General features: G+C 36.3%; 2 protein-coding genes across 2 annotated transcripts; both read right to left on the reverse strand.

Annotated features, from left to right (window-relative positions):
- Nucleotides 1-7239: 7239 nt before the first annotated feature.
- Nucleotides 7240-8159, reverse strand: LOC142177568 (uncharacterized). Its single transcript, XM_075246717.1, has 3 exons — nucleotides 8052-8159; nucleotides 7864-7973; nucleotides 7240-7555 (listed from the first exon to the last, which is right to left on the reverse strand). Exons 1-3 carry the CDS (start codon nucleotides 8157-8159, stop codon nucleotides 7240-7242), a joined length of 534 nt encoding a protein of 177 aa, XP_075102818.1.
- Nucleotides 8160-15881: 7722 nt separating this feature from the next.
- LOC107821507 (methyl jasmonate esterase 1-like) lies at nucleotides 15882-17602 on the reverse strand. Its single transcript, XM_016647942.2, has 3 exons — nucleotides 17252-17602; nucleotides 16745-16876; nucleotides 15882-16178 (listed from the first exon to the last, which is right to left on the reverse strand). The coding sequence occupies exons 1-3, from the start codon at nucleotides 17360-17362 to the stop codon at nucleotides 15984-15986; spliced, it is 438 nt and encodes a 145-aa protein (XP_016503428.1). The 5' UTR covers nucleotides 17363-17602; the 3' UTR covers nucleotides 15882-15983.
- Nucleotides 17603-17841: the final 239 nt, after the last annotated feature.

The following is a 17841-nucleotide window of genomic DNA, read 5'->3' on the forward strand; positions in this document are numbered from 1 at the left end:
AGAAATACTTTCCATGAAAACTTTTCTTTAGCTCTCAAATATGTATACTCTTGTCAATACATAAGTTTTGATAAAAACTTATAACATTTACCTTGAGTGTCATCTTGCCAACAAGATTTAAAATAAAATTTTACAAAACGACATGACACTACATATGCAACATAGTATTAGTATATGGAACTTTTGTACTTATTTGTCCCCACAAGCACGAAAGCACATTTACAAACAACTTAAGTATTAACTTGAAACGTGGTTTTAGAGAAAGTCCCTCAAGAAGAGTAAGTTTTAATCAACTTACCTCGCATTTGCTTTATTAACATTCACAAGCTTTCCATCATCTTCCATCATTCCGATGTTGATTAAAAAGCTCAACATCACCAACAAGTCGATATCTACAATTATATTTCCTAATTACATCAAAATATGAACTAAGATATTAATCAATATCCATACATGGCTCATAAATTGGCTACAAGCCTCCAACAACTCAAATCGCCAAATACATTTACAAGCTAGACCATTCAAGTTCATTCTTATATTTTAAATGCCCATTCGAAGTCATTAATGATACTACATCAATTGTCCAATGTCACCAAATTACTATTCATCATCTTCCGTAATCAAAACTTGCACAATATACAATTCGGATAATTACTTAGTTGATCTCTTCCATCTTTTGCTCACAATAATTCCATAGGTTCATTGTATTCAATCAATTTCATCACCAAGATTTACCATTCATCTTGTCTCTTATTTTCTCAGAAGTACTATTCATGCCATGAACTAGATTTTTATAATCCAATCTTTCAACCAATAAAACTTGTAACAAATACTTCAAATACTTCTAACTACTCATAATAAATGAGTTTGAAGCATTGGAATTACCTCTAGTAGATAAATCTTGAAAAATCACAACTTTGGTGATTTTCATGTTCTTGAGGATTTGATGATGAAATCTAGAATTTGGATGTTAGAATGATGTTAGAACTCATGTATATTGAGTAATATCAACTCAAAACATCATTAAAAACTTACCTCGGTTGATTTGGACTTGATTTGAGCTCAAAATCGCCCCTTCACCTCAAGAACCCTAACCCCCAACACTCAAAATACTCTCTCCCCCGACTTTGTATTTATAGGCCCAGATTTCAAGGCTTCGGACGCGATCTGGACGCTATGGCAGCACTTCACTACCAGCCTTTCTTTCGGACGTGTCGCATCCACAGGCTCCTCCGCCAGCCTTTGGTAATTTGGTCATAACTTCTTGTAGGAATATTCAAATGACAAATGGTTTGAAGCGTTAGAGACTAGACTCAAAGAATTTCATTTGATAGGGTGTCCATAACATAACTCTTTATACATATATATATATATATGCTCGTCCAAAGTTAGGTCTTGTGCGTACTTATTTAGAACTTTAGTCTACCATGTAATTTTCAATTTGACTTGGACTTAGGGCTATCCTTAGACCCCTCATCACTTATAATATACCATGTACACTTATTATCATATTCAATTAATATCCATCATATTAATAGTCCTCGTCTGCATACAAAATAGTACAATTAGCACATGTCAACTTTCTTAATAACGCTTAAGTACTTCGAAATTTTCCGGAGTGTTACACTACGAGACTTGGGCTTTTTAATACAGGGGATTCAATAGATGTCTCCTTTTTCCTCTTCTTACCCTTATCGGGCTTAGATGACCCTCCCTCGCCGACTGTAGGCGGTCTCATCTACACTCCATCGCCAAGGCCTGCACGAACATAATAATCAAAATTTATCAGCACGGGGGATTTGGAGAAGAACAACATAATAGAGGCAGCAAGAAGGAACTTACCATGATTCTTGGCCACCCACCGCGTTTTAGCTAACTCAGGCCAAGAAAGCTCGAGATAGGGGAACGAGGTATCTAATCCCCTAATCCACCCCAACAGGTCCGGAACAGATTCGGGGTACCAAAAAGCGGCTGTGTGAGCAAAGGGAAAGTTAGTTTCTTGGGAATAAAGTTAGAAGACAATAAAGCATACTCAAAGAAGAAGCACTTACGCTCTGTGTTCCACTCCTCCGGGAACGACATCCATTCTGCCGGAATAATGTCTGAGGTCCTTACCCAGACAAACCGGCTCTTCCACCCCCGATCCTTGTGTTCGTTGATACTCGAGAAAAAAGGTTTCAAAGATCGAGGGTGAAGCTTGATCAAGACTCAAAAAAGACGGGGGTTGTACAACCTGATCAAGGGTAAAAGTCGTATCCTTGACTTTGTTGGAAAGGTTGCGAAGCATGTAAACTATCCTCCAGAATGAGGGGTAAATTTGGCCTAGTGTCACCCAGTATTTACAACAGAAGTCAAGAATGACCGGGTCTATAGCCAGAGAAGAAGGGTTCAAGGAGTCAACAGGGCCCAAGGTGAATGAGTATGTGTATATATAAAGAAAATCGGCATTATGGTTTGTTATACTCTCGCTGGGGCCAGGGATCTTAAACAACACCTTCTTCCTCCATTGGCAGTCCGCCCGCACTTTGTCTATATCCTTCACAATACTAATGAACCGGGATGTTCACATCGATCCAGTGTAGATGAAGGTATATCGATGGAAAAATCCTTCATACTATCGAACTCGGTGGGTGTACACTGTTCGACGGTAGGAGCCACTTTGGGCTTACCATTGGATTTATTCTTGGACATTCGAGATGAAGAATCAGCCTCATCTTTCCAAGGCATTATCTTGGAGGTTCTAGCCATGACAACTAAAAATTTTCCTTTTCTCGAGAAGGAAGGCAGGAAACCAAGAACAATTGGAAAAGGGGCATAGAGGAAGATGGATTTGGATCTGAAAGCTTGAAGGAATCACAAAAGTGCGAGTCACCAAGCAATTAGGGTATTTATAGAAGCCGTATGGGCAGCAGAAAAGCCGAACCAATAGCGGTTCGTGCGCTTCTCGATAGTCGTGTTGACGGCGACCCTTGCGCGAATTTTGAGCTATGGCATTTAATGCTCTAATAGGACTGACGTCATGATGATAATGTCTAAGGAGTAAGATTTTGAAACCGTTTCCTATCACTTTGTTCTAGGAAATACGGGGACTATCTGTATGCGGTAAAAATCGGCGGTTCAATTTTATGATCATCAAGGCGTCTCGAGGTCTCCTAGTGATTGACTTCGAGGGATCACAACGACCGGCCTTGAGGCAGTGTAAACCAGTAGCTTTGGTGGATCGATGTGATGTTCCCAAAGCACGTGATCAGAGCTGACAAAGCCTATTAGGCTAGCCCATACCTGCATCATAGCATTAAATGGTTGTACCGGTCTCATATCTTTGTAATAAATGCATTTATACTATGTTGGGATTCCCCCTCATATATAAAGGGGATCCTTGTCATTTTGTAAAGAATCTGATGCTCAATATTGAAAATAAAAGAACATTTTCTCTGCTCTCTATCATATTCTCTTGATCTCATTACTTGCATTTATTACTTATATTCATTGCGTTTTATTTATTGTTCTTCATTTATTGCTTATTATTGGTCATAAAGAGCCGTCATTGATTTTATCATAACTGTTAATCCCCCCTCGGTAGCTCCTAGCTGAACATCAGACTTGATTTCGAGGCCCCAAATAAGAAAGCTCGAGGCCCCGATTGTCGGCCATCCGGTTTGGTTATCGTCTTGTTTTCAAGCTCTTCTCTTATTTCCAAGTATCTCACTTAGCTTCTATTGCCTAAACAACTAGCATAAAAATAGATCACGTATTTTTAGAACTACAAAATTAAATTTAATTGTAATTACCATTTTCAAGGTAAACATATTTCATCAGCTGAAATATTTCTTTGGCCGAATACATACGGAGATATTTAAAGTTGGCACGATTTTTTATTTAGACAATTAAACTCAAGGGTGTTCCTATTGAGCACTTATACTATCTGAATTCCAATTAAGCACTTCTTGCTGAGTTGACACATAAAGTGAGTTTCACCCAATATAGGCGCGTGAAAACCCCAAAAAATAGATTTTTTTTCTTTTTTCTTTTTCATTTTTATTTCCTTCTTCTTCTCCCTCAAAAACAAAACATATTTGAGGCATTCCCCATCTCTTTACTGCCGGAATCTGGCGAGAGAAACCAACAGCCTCATCCTCTCCAAAAAACCAACGAGCCCGGTCTTTTTTTATACATATTTCTGACGAAAAGCAAAACCATTGGAATACCTACATTACAATGCAGAATATGCTCTGGTCTGCAACCGGTACCCCCTGTTGTTTGTTCCGATTTGGGGAAGTAGTTTGGCTTTGCTCGTCTTAGTTCAAAGCTTGGCTCGCTATTAATGCTAATTTCAGCTGCACTACTTTTTGTGAATGATTTTCTTTTGATGTTTGTTCAAGATTTGGGGCCGCTATTAATGCTAATTTTTGCTACACACTTTTTCTCTTTCCCTTACTACATTGGGATCGGAAAAGGAAACAGAGCAAAGCAGAGAAGAAGAAGAGAGTAAAACTGAAATGAGACCGAGTTCTTCATTTCAAATTGAAATACCATTAATGGGGTCTTTAAAAAGCTTGAAGGTTTAAAATGGGTTACTTGATTTAATGAAAGTTTGGGAAATTAATATTGGGATTGTCTTCGGGTCGTTGTGGGGAATCTTTAGCTGAAGTTATAACAAATTTGGAGGAGTTTCTCTTAAAATTTTGGATTAAAATCGTGCTTGGAACAAAAATACACATGAAAATAGTAAAGAACACACATGAACATATAGTGAAGATGCTGAGTTAAGTAGTGTTTTAGCTAGATTTTTTTCCTTTCTTTTACTCAAAATAATATATGTCCTTTTTTTATTCGTCATTCGCCAAGTCAGTAGCGAGTGCATTGCACAAACTTTGTAAGTTTGGCTGATTGTCAAAGAAGTGCTTAATTGGAATAAGTTTCGGGTAGTATAAGTGTTCAATAGAACACCCTTAAGTTCAGGTGTTTAAATGAAAAATCGTGCCGATTTTAAGTGTCTCCGTATCTATTCAGCCTATTTCTTTTTGAAATGAGGGTACATATTAGCTCTATTTTTGCGATATTAATGCTCTCTAATTTTTTTTAACCTCCTTGGTCCTAGCTCGGTGATTGTTGTATAAATTAAAAAAAAAAAATGAATGAGAGGCGTTAATTATAACGTACTATATCTTACTTTACGGATCCTATGAATATGAAGAACGGAAAAACATATTTCTCTTGCCGTAATGGAAAAAGTTAGCAGCAGCAATTGAAACATTAAATGTCATCATTACATTAGCATGCAATAACAAATTCCTATTTTGACCGAAAATGTCTAATTCTAAATGTATGAACTTAATTCTTATCTAAGTTAAGCAAATAACGTGCATGACAGGTTGATGAGAGCGTGTCAAGAGAAAAGGATTTACATGCTTGTAAGCTTACAAGCTTTTGAAAAAAATTAGACATTAGGCAAATCTCATATTAAAAAGGGAGAAAACAATGGCGCATATAAAGTAGAGCACAAGTTTATATGATATACATATTTTTGAATTCAACGATGATACTTGACCCAAGGAACAAATACGTGTTGATCTACCAAAACAAACAATATTTGTCATGATCTTGAATAGGGGTATACATGAGTTGGGTTGGTTCAGTTTTTATTAATCCAAATCAAACTAATTATATCGGTTTTGATTGGTTCAGTTTTGTTCGTTTTTTCGAGATTTTTTTTATTATATGAATATTACAACAATTTTACGTTGTTAAAGCTATAGATAAAATTTTGATAAGTAAATATATATTTAGTAAAAATTTAAAAAAAACTAAACATATGATATATTAAAATATTCTTATGGAACTTTTTTTAGTAACATATGATAGTTATTTTCTTAATCGTCTAACAATAGTTTTTTGGTGATTTACGCTTTCAAAGTTAACCAAGTTTAATAATGAAATACAAAAATCCATATAAAACCTAAATAATGATGTGTTCTATTTAATTTTAAAATTATCGATGTAAGACCATTTCAAATCTGAAAAGATATAAAAGTTTAATAGATCTCGACCTGTGAATATGGAAGCACAAAGAGATTGACGTATTTCAATAACACTTGATATAGTTCTATTAAATATTATATTCCATGAGAGAATCACAAATATTTCGAGATATTTTTTTCAAGAAAATTACATATAAAGTCTAAAAAGTGTATATAAAAATTATATATTTATATATCGTTTTAGTTCGATTTTTTTCTACTCAATACCAAACCAAATTTAATTGGATTTTTTAATTGGTCTGGTATGACTTTTCGATTTTGTGTGATTTTTCAATTCGATTTGAACCATCCTAATCTTGAGTTGATAAATTCACATCTTATATCATTGATTTCAAAAAATTAATTAATAACCTGATATGATTAGATTGGATTTACTAAATCTTATTAATTTCTTTCAACCTTATCAAGTTCTATTTAGAGAACTTTTGCTTTTTATTCTTTAAATTTTTGAACGAGATTCAGCCGTAACGAGAGCTAGGCGAACCCCTATATAATGTTGCGTATTTTAACAATGGAGGTTGAAATTGAAAGTGAATCTAAGAGATTATGAAGAAGAATAATCTCTGAACAAAACATTCCAATGCTTGTAGATAATTGAGACTAAGAAGAAGAGAGAAGTTTATTGATTCAACATAACAAGCCTTTTACAATCTATATGTATTTATAGCTCATCTTCTACTATTGAGCTTCACTAACAGATTCTGACGGACTAACCACCACTGACCTCTCTAACCGTATAACTGCTTTAGTGTGAAATGTCCATACTACCTATTCTAACTATTTAGCATATAACAACTACCCCTCCCCCCGGTTAAGAGTCCTTGTCCTCAAGGACAAAGTGAGGAAAATGATGTTTGAAAGTAGTAGCATCCATCCAAATGCTATCCTCAGAAGGGCAGTTGAACCATTTCACCAAATATTGTTGACATTGTCTGTTGTGCTTGGTAACCAATCTGGTTTCAAGTATCCTTTCAGGATCCAAAACAATATGACTATAAGAAGAAAGTGAAACTGGTAAATCAGATACCACTGGGTGGGAACCAACATATTTTTTAACTGAAAACATGGAATGTGGAATGTATTTTAGCATGAGGTGGGAGCTGGAGCTGGTATGCAACAGAGCCAATCTTCTTGAGCCCTTGAAAAGGACCAAAATATTTGGGCTGAGCTTGTGGTAGGAGTGACCTTTTAGGGACATTTATCTGTAAGGTTGCAGCCTTATAAAAACCACGTCTCCCACTGCAAATTCCCTGAATGATCTCTTCTTATTTGCCAAAGCCTTTATTCTAGATTGAGCTAGTGCAAGATGGTGCTTCAGTAGCCTGATTGTTGCTTCTCTAGCTTGTAAGCTTCTATCAACTTCACCCACCATGGAACTATATGGAATATAAGGCATGTGTAGGGGAGGTTTTTGACCATAGAGTACCTCAAAAGGAGTCAACTTAGTGGCAGAGTGATATGTTGTGTTATACCACCATTCTGCTAAAGGCAGCCAATGAGCCCAATATTTGGGCCTATATGTACACATACATCTAAGGTAACCCTCCAAACACTTGTTGACAGCTTCAGTTTGACCATATGACTATGGGTGATAGGCTGTGGAATGATGTAATTGGACCCCTTGGAAATCAAAAAGAGACTGCCAAAACTTGCTCAAGAACACAACATCCCTGTCACTCACTATAGTTTGGGGCATGCCATGAAGTTTGTAAATGTGATCTAGAAAAGCTTGGGCAACTGAGGGCAGTATAGGGATGTTCCAGGCTTATGAAGTGAGCATATTTGCTCAGCCTATTTATTACTACCATTATCACAGATTTACTGTGATTGTGGTAGTCCTTCAATGAAATCAATGCTAATATCCTGCCATACCTTATCTGGAATAGGCAAAGGCTGCATTAGTCCTAGGCTCTTTACACTCTCCGCCTTACACTTTTGTCATACTTCACAACTTTTGATATATTAAAAAATGTATGTTTTCATCTTTCTCTAGTAATACAACTAGCTTACCCTTTGCAGTGTAGCAATCATACCTAAGTGACCTCCTGTAGCCCTATCATGTAGGAATTGTAAAATCTGCTTCCTTAGATCTTTGTAAGGGCCAACAACTATCTTCATTTTCCTGTATAACACACAATCCTTTAGCATATATATGGGCTTAGCTAAAGGGTCCTGCTGGAGCTACTGAAGAAGCTGCTGTAGATGAGGATCAGTTGCATAAGAACCTTTGATCTGCTCTATAAGGTCTAAGGATACAGAAGAGAATGTCAACAGTTCTGCATCAAACTTGTCATCAACCTTGGGTATTCTAGATAGAGCATCAGCTACTAAGTTGTCTTGACCCTTTTTGTAGGTGATTGTATAGTCATATCCCATTAATTTAGCCAGCCATTTCTGCTGACTGGGAGTAGAGATTCTCTGCTCTATTAGGTATTTCAAGCTCTGATGGTCTGTCTTGATTGTAAAATGCCTACCAATAAGGTAAGGCCTCTTACTCATATATGCTAAGGGGTGGCCTCCCTGCATCAAAACAACTCTAATATTCACCCCACAAACATCAGTCTCAATAACAAATTCCAAGAAAAAATCAGGAAGTGCAAGAACAGGAGTTGTACTCATTGCTACTTTGAGTTGTTCCAAATCTGTATTTGCCTTATCATTCCATTCAAATATATCCTTCCTTAACAATGCAGTCAAGGGCCTTGCCAACACTCCATACCCTTTAATAAATATTCTATAGTACCCTGTCAATCCCAAGAATCCCCTTAATTCTTTCACTATTTTTGGTGCTGGCCATTCTACCATGACTTTAATCTTCCCTGGTTCAGCTGTTACCCCATCTTTTGTGATGATATGACCTAAGTATTCTACCTCAGATTGACCAAATTGGCATTTACTCATCTTAACAAATAAAGAGTTTTCCTTCAACACATCAAAAGCTTTCTGTAAATGTATCAAGTGGTCTGACCATGAGGAACTGTATACTAGTATATCATCAAAGAATACCAAAATAAACTTTCTTAAGTATGGTTGGAAGACTTTGTTTATTAAACTCTGAAATATGGACGGGGCATTGGTCAGTCCAAATGGCATGACCACAAATTCGTAGTGACCATGATGGGATCTAACTGCAGTCTTTTCTATATCTTTCTCATGCATCCTAATTTGATGGTAACCAGATCTTAGGTCCAATTTTGAAAAATATTTAGCCCCTACCAATTCATCTAGTAGCTCTTCAGTCACAAGTATAGGAAATTTATCTTTTACTGTATGATTATTTAGTTGTCTATAGTCTATGCATAGCCTCCAAGTACCATTTTTTAAACTATGACTATAGGGGAAGAATAGAGACTTACACTTGGTCGAACAACCCCTGCATCTAGCATTTCTTGAATCATTCTTTCAATCTCATCCTTTTGATTTGCTGGATATCTGTAAGGTCTCACATTCACTAGTGGTGTTCCTCCTTCAAAATGATCTTATGGTCATGATCTCTATGAGGAGGTAAGCTCTTAGGGGTTGCAAACAACCCTGAATACTGGTCCAACAATGTCTATAATTCCCCAGGTACTTCTTTCACTTGGTTAGAGCTGAAGCATTCTACTCCTCTATCAACTGGTTGTACATCTGCTACTAGCATCATGCTCAAGCTTCCAATCTTATTCAGTAGCTTCTCCATTTGATGATCTCCAATTACTTTGGATGTGCCTGGTCGACTGCCTCTCAATGAAACCTTTTTGCCTCCTATTTGAAATTCCATCTTCAGTTGTCTAAAATTCCACTTGATATCCCCTAGAGTAATGAGTCATTGAATGCCCAATACCACATCAGCACCTCCTAGTGGCATGACTAACATGTCAGCCTTGAATAACACCCCTTGCATCCTCCATGCTACTCCTTTACTCATGAAAGAGCTGTGCACCTTACTTTCATTGGCTATTGACACTGAGAAGGTAGGAATAGTGTCCAGTTTGCATCCGAGTTTCTTTGCAATGTCAATGTCCATGAAATTATATGTTGAACCAGAATCTATCAACACATGGACTATTTTTCCTCTTATCCCTCCTTTCACTCTGATAGTTCTGTAGTCTACAGTTCCTTCAAGAGCATGAATTGATATTTGAGGACTAAGGTTTGAATCCTCACAAGCTTCCTCTTCCACCACATACTCATCAACCCCCCCTTCATCACCACCTTCCCCTACCTCTATAATGAACAATTGCTTTTTGTTTCTTGCACACATGGCCATGTGTGTATTTTTTATCACACCAAAAGCATAGCCCCTTTGCCTTTTTCTCATCCATTTCTGCACTTGTAAGCCTCCTTGATGACTTCACTGCTGGTCGTCCATACGCATTAGGAGGTTTGCTTAACTCTGTCCCCTTCCCATTACCAGAGTATTGGTCCTGAGAGTAGCTTCTCGAACCTAGGTTCCAAGAAGTGTTAGGAGTTGGGAGTATAGGTTTAGAAGCTCTCATGGTCATATGATTCTGGTTTCTCTGTAGTTACAGAGAATGTTCAGCTAGTTTAGCCAAACTATAGGCCTTCATCAATGTTCTTGGGGCTAACATCCTCACCTAAACTTCAATTTCTGGTTTTAATCCTTTCAAGAAACAACTGATGGAATACTCCTCCGACAACTCTACTTGATTAAGCAGTCCATCAAATTGATCTAAAAATTCTTGAACCCCACCAGTTTTCTTTAATCCCAGTAATTTAGACAGGGAATCCTCATACAAATTATGCCCAAATCTCAAATACAAATATCTCATATAATCTCCCCAATTAGGTAACCCCTTTCCTACTCTAGATTTCATCATCAATTGATGTCACTTAAAGCCCATCCTTCTAAATTGATAGAAGCAAGCCTAACCTTCTGTTCTCCAGAGGTATTGTCATACTCAAAGAATTATTCACACCTATACACCCACCCTTTTAAATCCTCCCCATTAAATTTTGGGAATTTAATACGAGCATATCTATTACCTTCATTAAACCCGTTGCCTATTGTATGTAATCCACCACTATCGACTGGAGCTGGTGCGACTGGTGTTGTTGAGGTCGCCGGAGCTGAATCATATCGTCATGGCGTTCACCCAGTACCCGGACCTGCTCCCTAACTTCGTCTACATCTCGTCGTAATTCAGTGTTTCTGGTTGTTTCCGGCATGGTTTATGGCCAAGGTTCGCTAGCTCTGATACCAATGTTGCGTATTTTAACCATGGAGGTTGAAATTGGAAGTGAATCTAAGAGATTAGGAAGAAGAATAATCTCTGAACAATACACTTCAATGCTTGTAGATAATTGAGACTAAGAAGAAAAGAGAGAAGTTTATTGATTCAACATAACCAGCCTTTTACAATCTATATGTATTTATAGCTCATCTTCTACCGGTGAGCTTCACTAACAGATTCTAACAGACTAACCACCACTGACCTCCCTAACCGTTTATAACTGCTTTAGTGTGAAATATCCATACTACCCCTTCTAACTATTTAGCATATAACATATAATCATACATTTTACCATCCAAAAGCTCAATATGTTAAGGAAGATGACGTAATATCAATGTCAAAATGAATGAAGAGCTTGCATATATTAGTATTTAAAGATCTAAGATATTTAATTTTGGGATGCCACCTTACGGCGTTTAAATTTGAACGAGTGAAGTTGCATTTATGAATAATGTGATTTGCGCGCTTGACTGATTAATTGGCCACTACATGTTTTTAATAAGATATTGATACAATTTGTTATATATCCTCTATATATAGTCATCGCAATAGTTTGGGGTTGAGACATTATTGAATAACTGGTTGACATAGATTTAGAAATTTGTTTTGGTGTCTATATGTAATTTAGCTTCAGAAGCTGGCTATTTAGATGTTAATCGTTGATACGAGTAATGATGCTATGTAATGTTTTCATCGATCTTATTGTCTTTTTTTATCTTATAGGTTGATTATTAGATTTAGGGGTGTATATAGGTCGGGTTGGTTCTGATTTTGCAATTATCAAACCAAACTAATTGTGTCGAGTTATTAAATCTAAAGACCAAACCAATAAAACTCGGGTTTTTCAATCTCGGTTTTTCTTGGGTTTTTGGGTTATTCGGGGTTTTCGGATTTTTTTCCCGTAAAATTTTCTTAGAATAAAACATATAACTTGTGCTTAAAATATTTCTTTAACCCTAGTAAGATACAACTATATAAGGTATTTTTCAAGAAAATAATATTCCGTACAAAATATGAGATGTGTCATGGCGTTATCCTAAAATATTCAACAACAAAGACAATAAAAGTATGTAATATAAATATTACTAATTAAAAAGCCATAATAAAAATAGACATAATCTAAAAGTACTAAGTCATGCTAAAATAAGTAGACTAATTAGGGAGTATTAATTACATGACTAAACGCTAAAGAAAAAATAAAAATAGGTTATGCATTTTTATCTGAATTATTGTAAAACAAAATATTCAATACATTGCCGTTCGTAGTATTGAATTGAATGTTTTTTGTTAGCATTAATATTGATTTGATTTTGGTTTGGGCTTTTGTTAACATTATTTAAGTTACTAATATTAATGGCTATAAAACTTATTGGAACATTCAAAAGTTCTAAGTCCAACATTGAAATAATACCTTAAAAGATAAAATTATGAAAAAATTTAAGAAATATTTATAAATTACATCACAATAAGTATATTTATATATTTAAATTCTAAAATTCTATATATGTAATGTCGGGTTGGTTTGGTTTCAGTTTGATTTTCTTTAGTTAAAACCAAACCAAACCAATTATGGTCGGATTTTTTTTTCCAACACCAAACCATAGTTAGATTTTTTTTCTCAGTTTGACTCGAATTATCGGGTTGGTAAAATTTATTGGTTTACTTTGTACACCCCTAATTAGATTGTTGTAAAATATGGATTCCCAGCCAACTTTCTTCCCTCCTCCTCCTCCTTTCGCTAGCCTTCTCAGTGCCAAACTAATGAAATCTAATTCAAAATTCAGTCAACTCGCTAAAAAGAGCAAGTAACACATTACTCTTTTGTCCCCAATATAAAACTAAAAAAAAAAAAAAAAAAAACTAAACGAGGAAGAACGATAGTAAGAGTAGCTAGTAATTAGTGGATCAACATTTTTGACAAATTAAAGTACTTGATACAGACTGCAAGATAAAATAAAAAACTTGACATGTTTTCCATAGATTGTTAACACCACCCATAACATTCGACACAAAAAGAAAATAAAAAGGACAACAGAAGCAATACTAAAACAACAAAAGGACTCAAAACATAAACCCTAAACCAAAGCAAAATGTCAACAAAGATAAGACAACAACAACGAAACAGCAAAGCCTCCAACCATGACATGGGCCCTCAAAACCTAAAGCCTAAGCTCTAAGTCAAGCTCCTCAACCTTCTCTTCAACCTTCTTCTTCCCATTAGTCTTATCAACAGTAATAGTATTGGTACTCCCAGTGGATGAATGTGTTGATTCTTCACGCCTAGCAGCCACACCTTTAAAATAATTCAAACGATTCTGAAATAAAGCCAGTTGATTTTCAAGGCGGGCAATAGGGTCCGGGCCCTGAACAAGCAAAGGAGTCGCAGGTGCAGGTGCAGCAGCAAGAGGCACTTGCACCATCGGCTGTGATCGAATAATTGACCGTGGCCTGCCACGAGGGCGGGCGACAGGGGCCGGGGCTGGGGCCTGAACGAGCAAAGGAGTGGCGGGTGTAGGTGCAGCAGCAAGAGGTGCCTCCGCCATTGGCTGCGGTCGAATAATTGACCGTGGCCTGCCACGACAACGGGCGACAGGGGCCTGAGCAAGCAAAGGAGTGGCGGGCGCAGGTGCAGCAGCAAGAAGCAGGGCGGGGGCCGAGGCCTGAGCAAGCAAAGGAGTGGAGGGTGCAGGTGCAACAGCAAGCTGCAAGGCCGGGGCCGGGACCTGAGCAAGCAATGGAGTGGCAGGTGCAGGCGCAGCAGCAAGAGGTAGAGCTGGGGCCTGATCAAGCAAAGAAGTGGCAGGCGCAGGTACAGGTGCAGCAAGAGGCACCTGCACCGTCGGCTGCGGTTGAATAACTGGCCTACCACGATGGGGGACGACAGGGGTCGGGGCCGGCACGAGGGCCTGAGCAAGCAAAGGAGTGGCGACTGCAGGTGCAGGTGCAACAGCAAGAGGCTCCTGCACCATCGGCTGCGGTTCAAAGAACGTTCGCGGCTTGCCCCGACCACGGTTGCGTACGGTGATAGACTTGTTGTTACGAGCAATGAAACGGTTAAGGTCGGGGAGATAATGAGGTGGCAAGAGAAACTTGTGGTGGTGACTTTTTACCCAAGTCCCTTGAACCTTATGGAGGTGTTGGTGTCCCGCTAAGGCCTGGCTTGACGAGAAGAGTTTACGGCAATTATCGCAGCGGTAAACTACTATCGGCCCTTGGCTGGTTGTGTTGTAGTTATTGGTTTCATCAGCCATTATGCTTATCAGTGACTTTAATTTCTTGGGAGATAAAACAGAAGTGTTTTTTAGAACAAGAAATTTTTTCTTTGTTTTGATGATTTAGTGAGGAAGAACTGAAGAAATGCAAATGAAATATAAAGGGTAAGATGCATGATAAGATGGTAACAATATTTGCATATTCTGAAACATGGTAAGTAGTTAGATGTATTAATAAGGTTAAGGGAACAATATTGGAATTTTCTTTCAAAAACGACTCACATCTTACATGTTTTAGATTATGTAAACCTGTTAGGCAATGATTTTCTTCTTCTTTTGCTATTAGGCTCGTAAACTTAAGCAAAAAAGAATCTGAAAGAAAGAATAAAATTCAAAAACATGAAAATTTTAATATTGATATCAGATTTCTGTGAAAATTTTAATATTGATATCAGATTTCTTACTTTCTTCACATACTTTTCACGTTTGACCATTATTCTTATTCTTTTTCTGACGAGAAGGTGACGTGTATCATATCTGTAATAGGTCAGCTAGTAACGGTCCTCATTTTTTTTTCTTTCGTTAAAGAAAATAGCATTCAATTTCATTTTCTTATATTCAACCCTTAGAGTGTGAATTTAAATGGAACTATATATAGAACAACCAATGCTAGATAAGCACGGCATGCAGGATGCAATAGGAGTTATAACATTTAAAAGTTAAAATGGTTGATCTGGTTGTATGAGTGAATTCTTAAGATTGCACAATCTCAATTTTGGAGTTTGGATCAATTTATGTGTAATTATTCGTCTATAAATATGTTAGTATCTATTTAAAAAGGAGTGTTCACAGTTCAGTTAACTCAAATTTGATTTTTACCTGAAAAAGTCAAATCAACTATATATATCAATTAGTTAAAATAGAAACCAAAAGGAATTAAGTGAAAGTAACATAATGAACTGAGATGAAAGTAAGAAAGTTAAGTTTGTGAACGCACATTTTGGTTTACATGTAATATTGTTACGAACAATGAGAAATGACACAATTATTCTAGTTGAAAATTCATGAATTAAATATATGATATATATAACATACGTTCTTGCAATCTAATATATTCTAATTTAGGAATGAAACAACAATAGGAAAGATACACATGAACAATACTAGGCTCACATAGTAGAAAATGTAAATACAAAAAAAGAAAAAAAAAAGAAAAAAAAGAAGGTGAATAATACATACACTCATACGGTAGACAATGTAAAATCAAATAAAGTCGAAAGTCTTTGCGTAACAACTCAAAAGTATTTAAAATTGTCAAAGCTAATCAAATAAAGTCGAAAGTCTTTGCGTAGCAACTCAAAAAAGTATTTAAAATTGCCAAAGCTAAACTCCTATACAAATCTTGTTCATACAATTTCAATGGTATTTTTCAGCAATTTCCATCAAACGAGAGCAGAATTCTTGAGTTTTAGAGAACATGACCATATGATATGAACCTAGACATATTGGGGTGGATTTTTATCAATCATCCATCGTTGAACATCTGCCTTCATTGACAGATCTTGACTGCACATAATGTAGACTCTTGGAATCGAACCATACTTTTCTTTAGTGAGTTCTACTTCTTTTAACACTTCAGGATCATGGAACATTGGAGTGTGTCGCATCAACAACGAAGCAAGGATCATATCCTGTTCCAATAGAGAAGAATGCAACTGCTGATAATTAATTATTAAATGCATTCTTTTATAATATGATTTATTTACTTCTATTGACTCGTCCAACGTACTAGAGAGTAATGACATGATGATAATATTTGTTGAATTATATGGCCCTGTCATCTAAAATTTTATACGTTTATTTACATTTGATTATATTTTTAATAAACTTCCTCATGTGTTGTCCTAATTCTTTGAACGGACCAACCATGTGAACTGATGACAGGGTGACGATAAAATTAAATTAGTGACATCTTTAAATATGTCATGTTATAATTTGCAGTCATTTCTCATTTACAAGTTTAAATTGTTAGAAAGAATAAATTTATATTTGTTTAGTTAAATCTTTTTATGTGACAAGAATAGCGGCAACACAACACCAACAACAAGTATAATGATAATATTATTTTTATTCTAAAAGTATTTTTATTTTGACCTGCATAAAACATATTTATATGGCACATAGATTGTTTTTCTAAAAGTATTAGATGATAATTCGAAGAATTATGATAAACTATAAATGTGTAAAGTGCACTAACCTCAGCTCTCGAGTATTGGTACATCTTTGATGACAGAAAATTAGAGCCGAAGTATACAGCGGTTGGGGGCTTATCAGTACCATTATCATATTTGTATTTGTTGTCCTTGAGAAAATCTGACCCTTGATTTGACTGCAAATTGAGCAATAAAAGGAAAACATTTAGGAAAAATAAAATCAGAAGAAGATAATTTTTTTCCAAAATTTAATTCTCAATAAACGTTTACCATCTTGAACTTCTTTGTGTCTGGCTTAGTCTATGATTATATGTATTAAATTATACTACAGTTTAAACTCAACTTAAAACAATCTTGTTTCGATGGTTTCATCAAGCTAGGCATGAGTCAACGTGGGATTGTTGAAACATTTGTACTTAAGAACTAAAACAAAGTTTAACGCAACCGACATAGAAAGTCAAGCAGCAACTAGTTCAGAGCAACCTTATATATAAAACGATTTACTAAATTTATCGAGTAGAATAAAGTAAGAAAGTCGAGAATATATGTACTTGTTGAGTGATATGTGAGAAAGGGAAATCAGGGCCAGGCATATAAGCAGCAACAAAAACAGCAGCAGCAATTTTCTTTGGGAACATTTCCATGGCAAGTCGTCCACCCATGCCATGGCCGACTAGAACAGGCGATCGTCCGACGGAAGAAGCTCGACGACGTGCATCAACGGCTCAACATAGTCGGAGAGAGACTTGACTTGTTCCGATTCCTTATAGTATAGACGCCGGAGGCAGCCAAGTCAAGAGCAGTGGCCTTGTAACCTAAGGATATCAACGTTGTTATTACCTTGTACCAACACCATGCTCCGTGTCCTAAACCATGGACAAACACGAAATTTGTCTTCATTACACGCCTTTGACCTTTTTCCATATATGTGAATTTCTCTAATTAACAGTAAAGATCCAAATGGCTATCAAAGTTTGATCAAATTTTGCAATGCTTACTGTTTATTAAGAGGACTTCCGTTATTTGAAAACTTTAGCTCTCAGTTTTTGTCTAAGTTAATGACAAACTTTAATTTCCTTCTATTTAACATAATTAAGAAAAGAAAAACGAAGACAACTGAAAAAGATTAGGCTATAAATTA

The sequence above is a fragment of the Nicotiana tabacum genome, chromosome 3, assembly GCF_000715075.1.
Source record: "Nicotiana tabacum cultivar K326 chromosome 3, ASM71507v2, whole genome shotgun sequence".
Classification (NCBI taxonomy): Eukaryota; Viridiplantae; Streptophyta; class Magnoliopsida; order Solanales; family Solanaceae; genus Nicotiana; species Nicotiana tabacum.

Bases quoted from the DNA above. Each gene is read 5' to 3' on its own strand.
- LOC142177568 (XM_075246717.1), bottom strand. From the start codon at position 8,159: ATGAAGATAGTTGTTGGCCCTTACAAAGATCTAAGGAAGCAGATTTTA. The intron at 7,974-8,051 runs GTAAGCTAGTTG...GTATGACAAAAG, and splicing joins TGATTGCTACACTGCAAAGG to TGTAAGGCGGAGAGTGTAAA. The intron at 7,556-7,863 runs GTAAATCTGTGA...GTGTACATATAG, and splicing joins GAAGGACTACCACAATCACA to GCCCAAATATTGGGCTCATT.
- LOC107821507 (XM_016647942.2), bottom strand. From the start codon at position 17,362: ATGGGTGGACGACTTGCCATGGAAATGTTCCCAAAGAAAATTGCTGCT. The intron at 16,877-17,251 runs GTACATATATTC...CTCAATTTGCAG, and splicing joins TCTCACATATCACTCAACAA to TCAAATCAAGGGTCAGATTT. The intron at 16,179-16,744 runs GTTAGTGCACTT...CTATTGGAACAG, and splicing joins ACCAATACTCGAGAGCTGAG to GATATGATCCTTGCTTCGTT.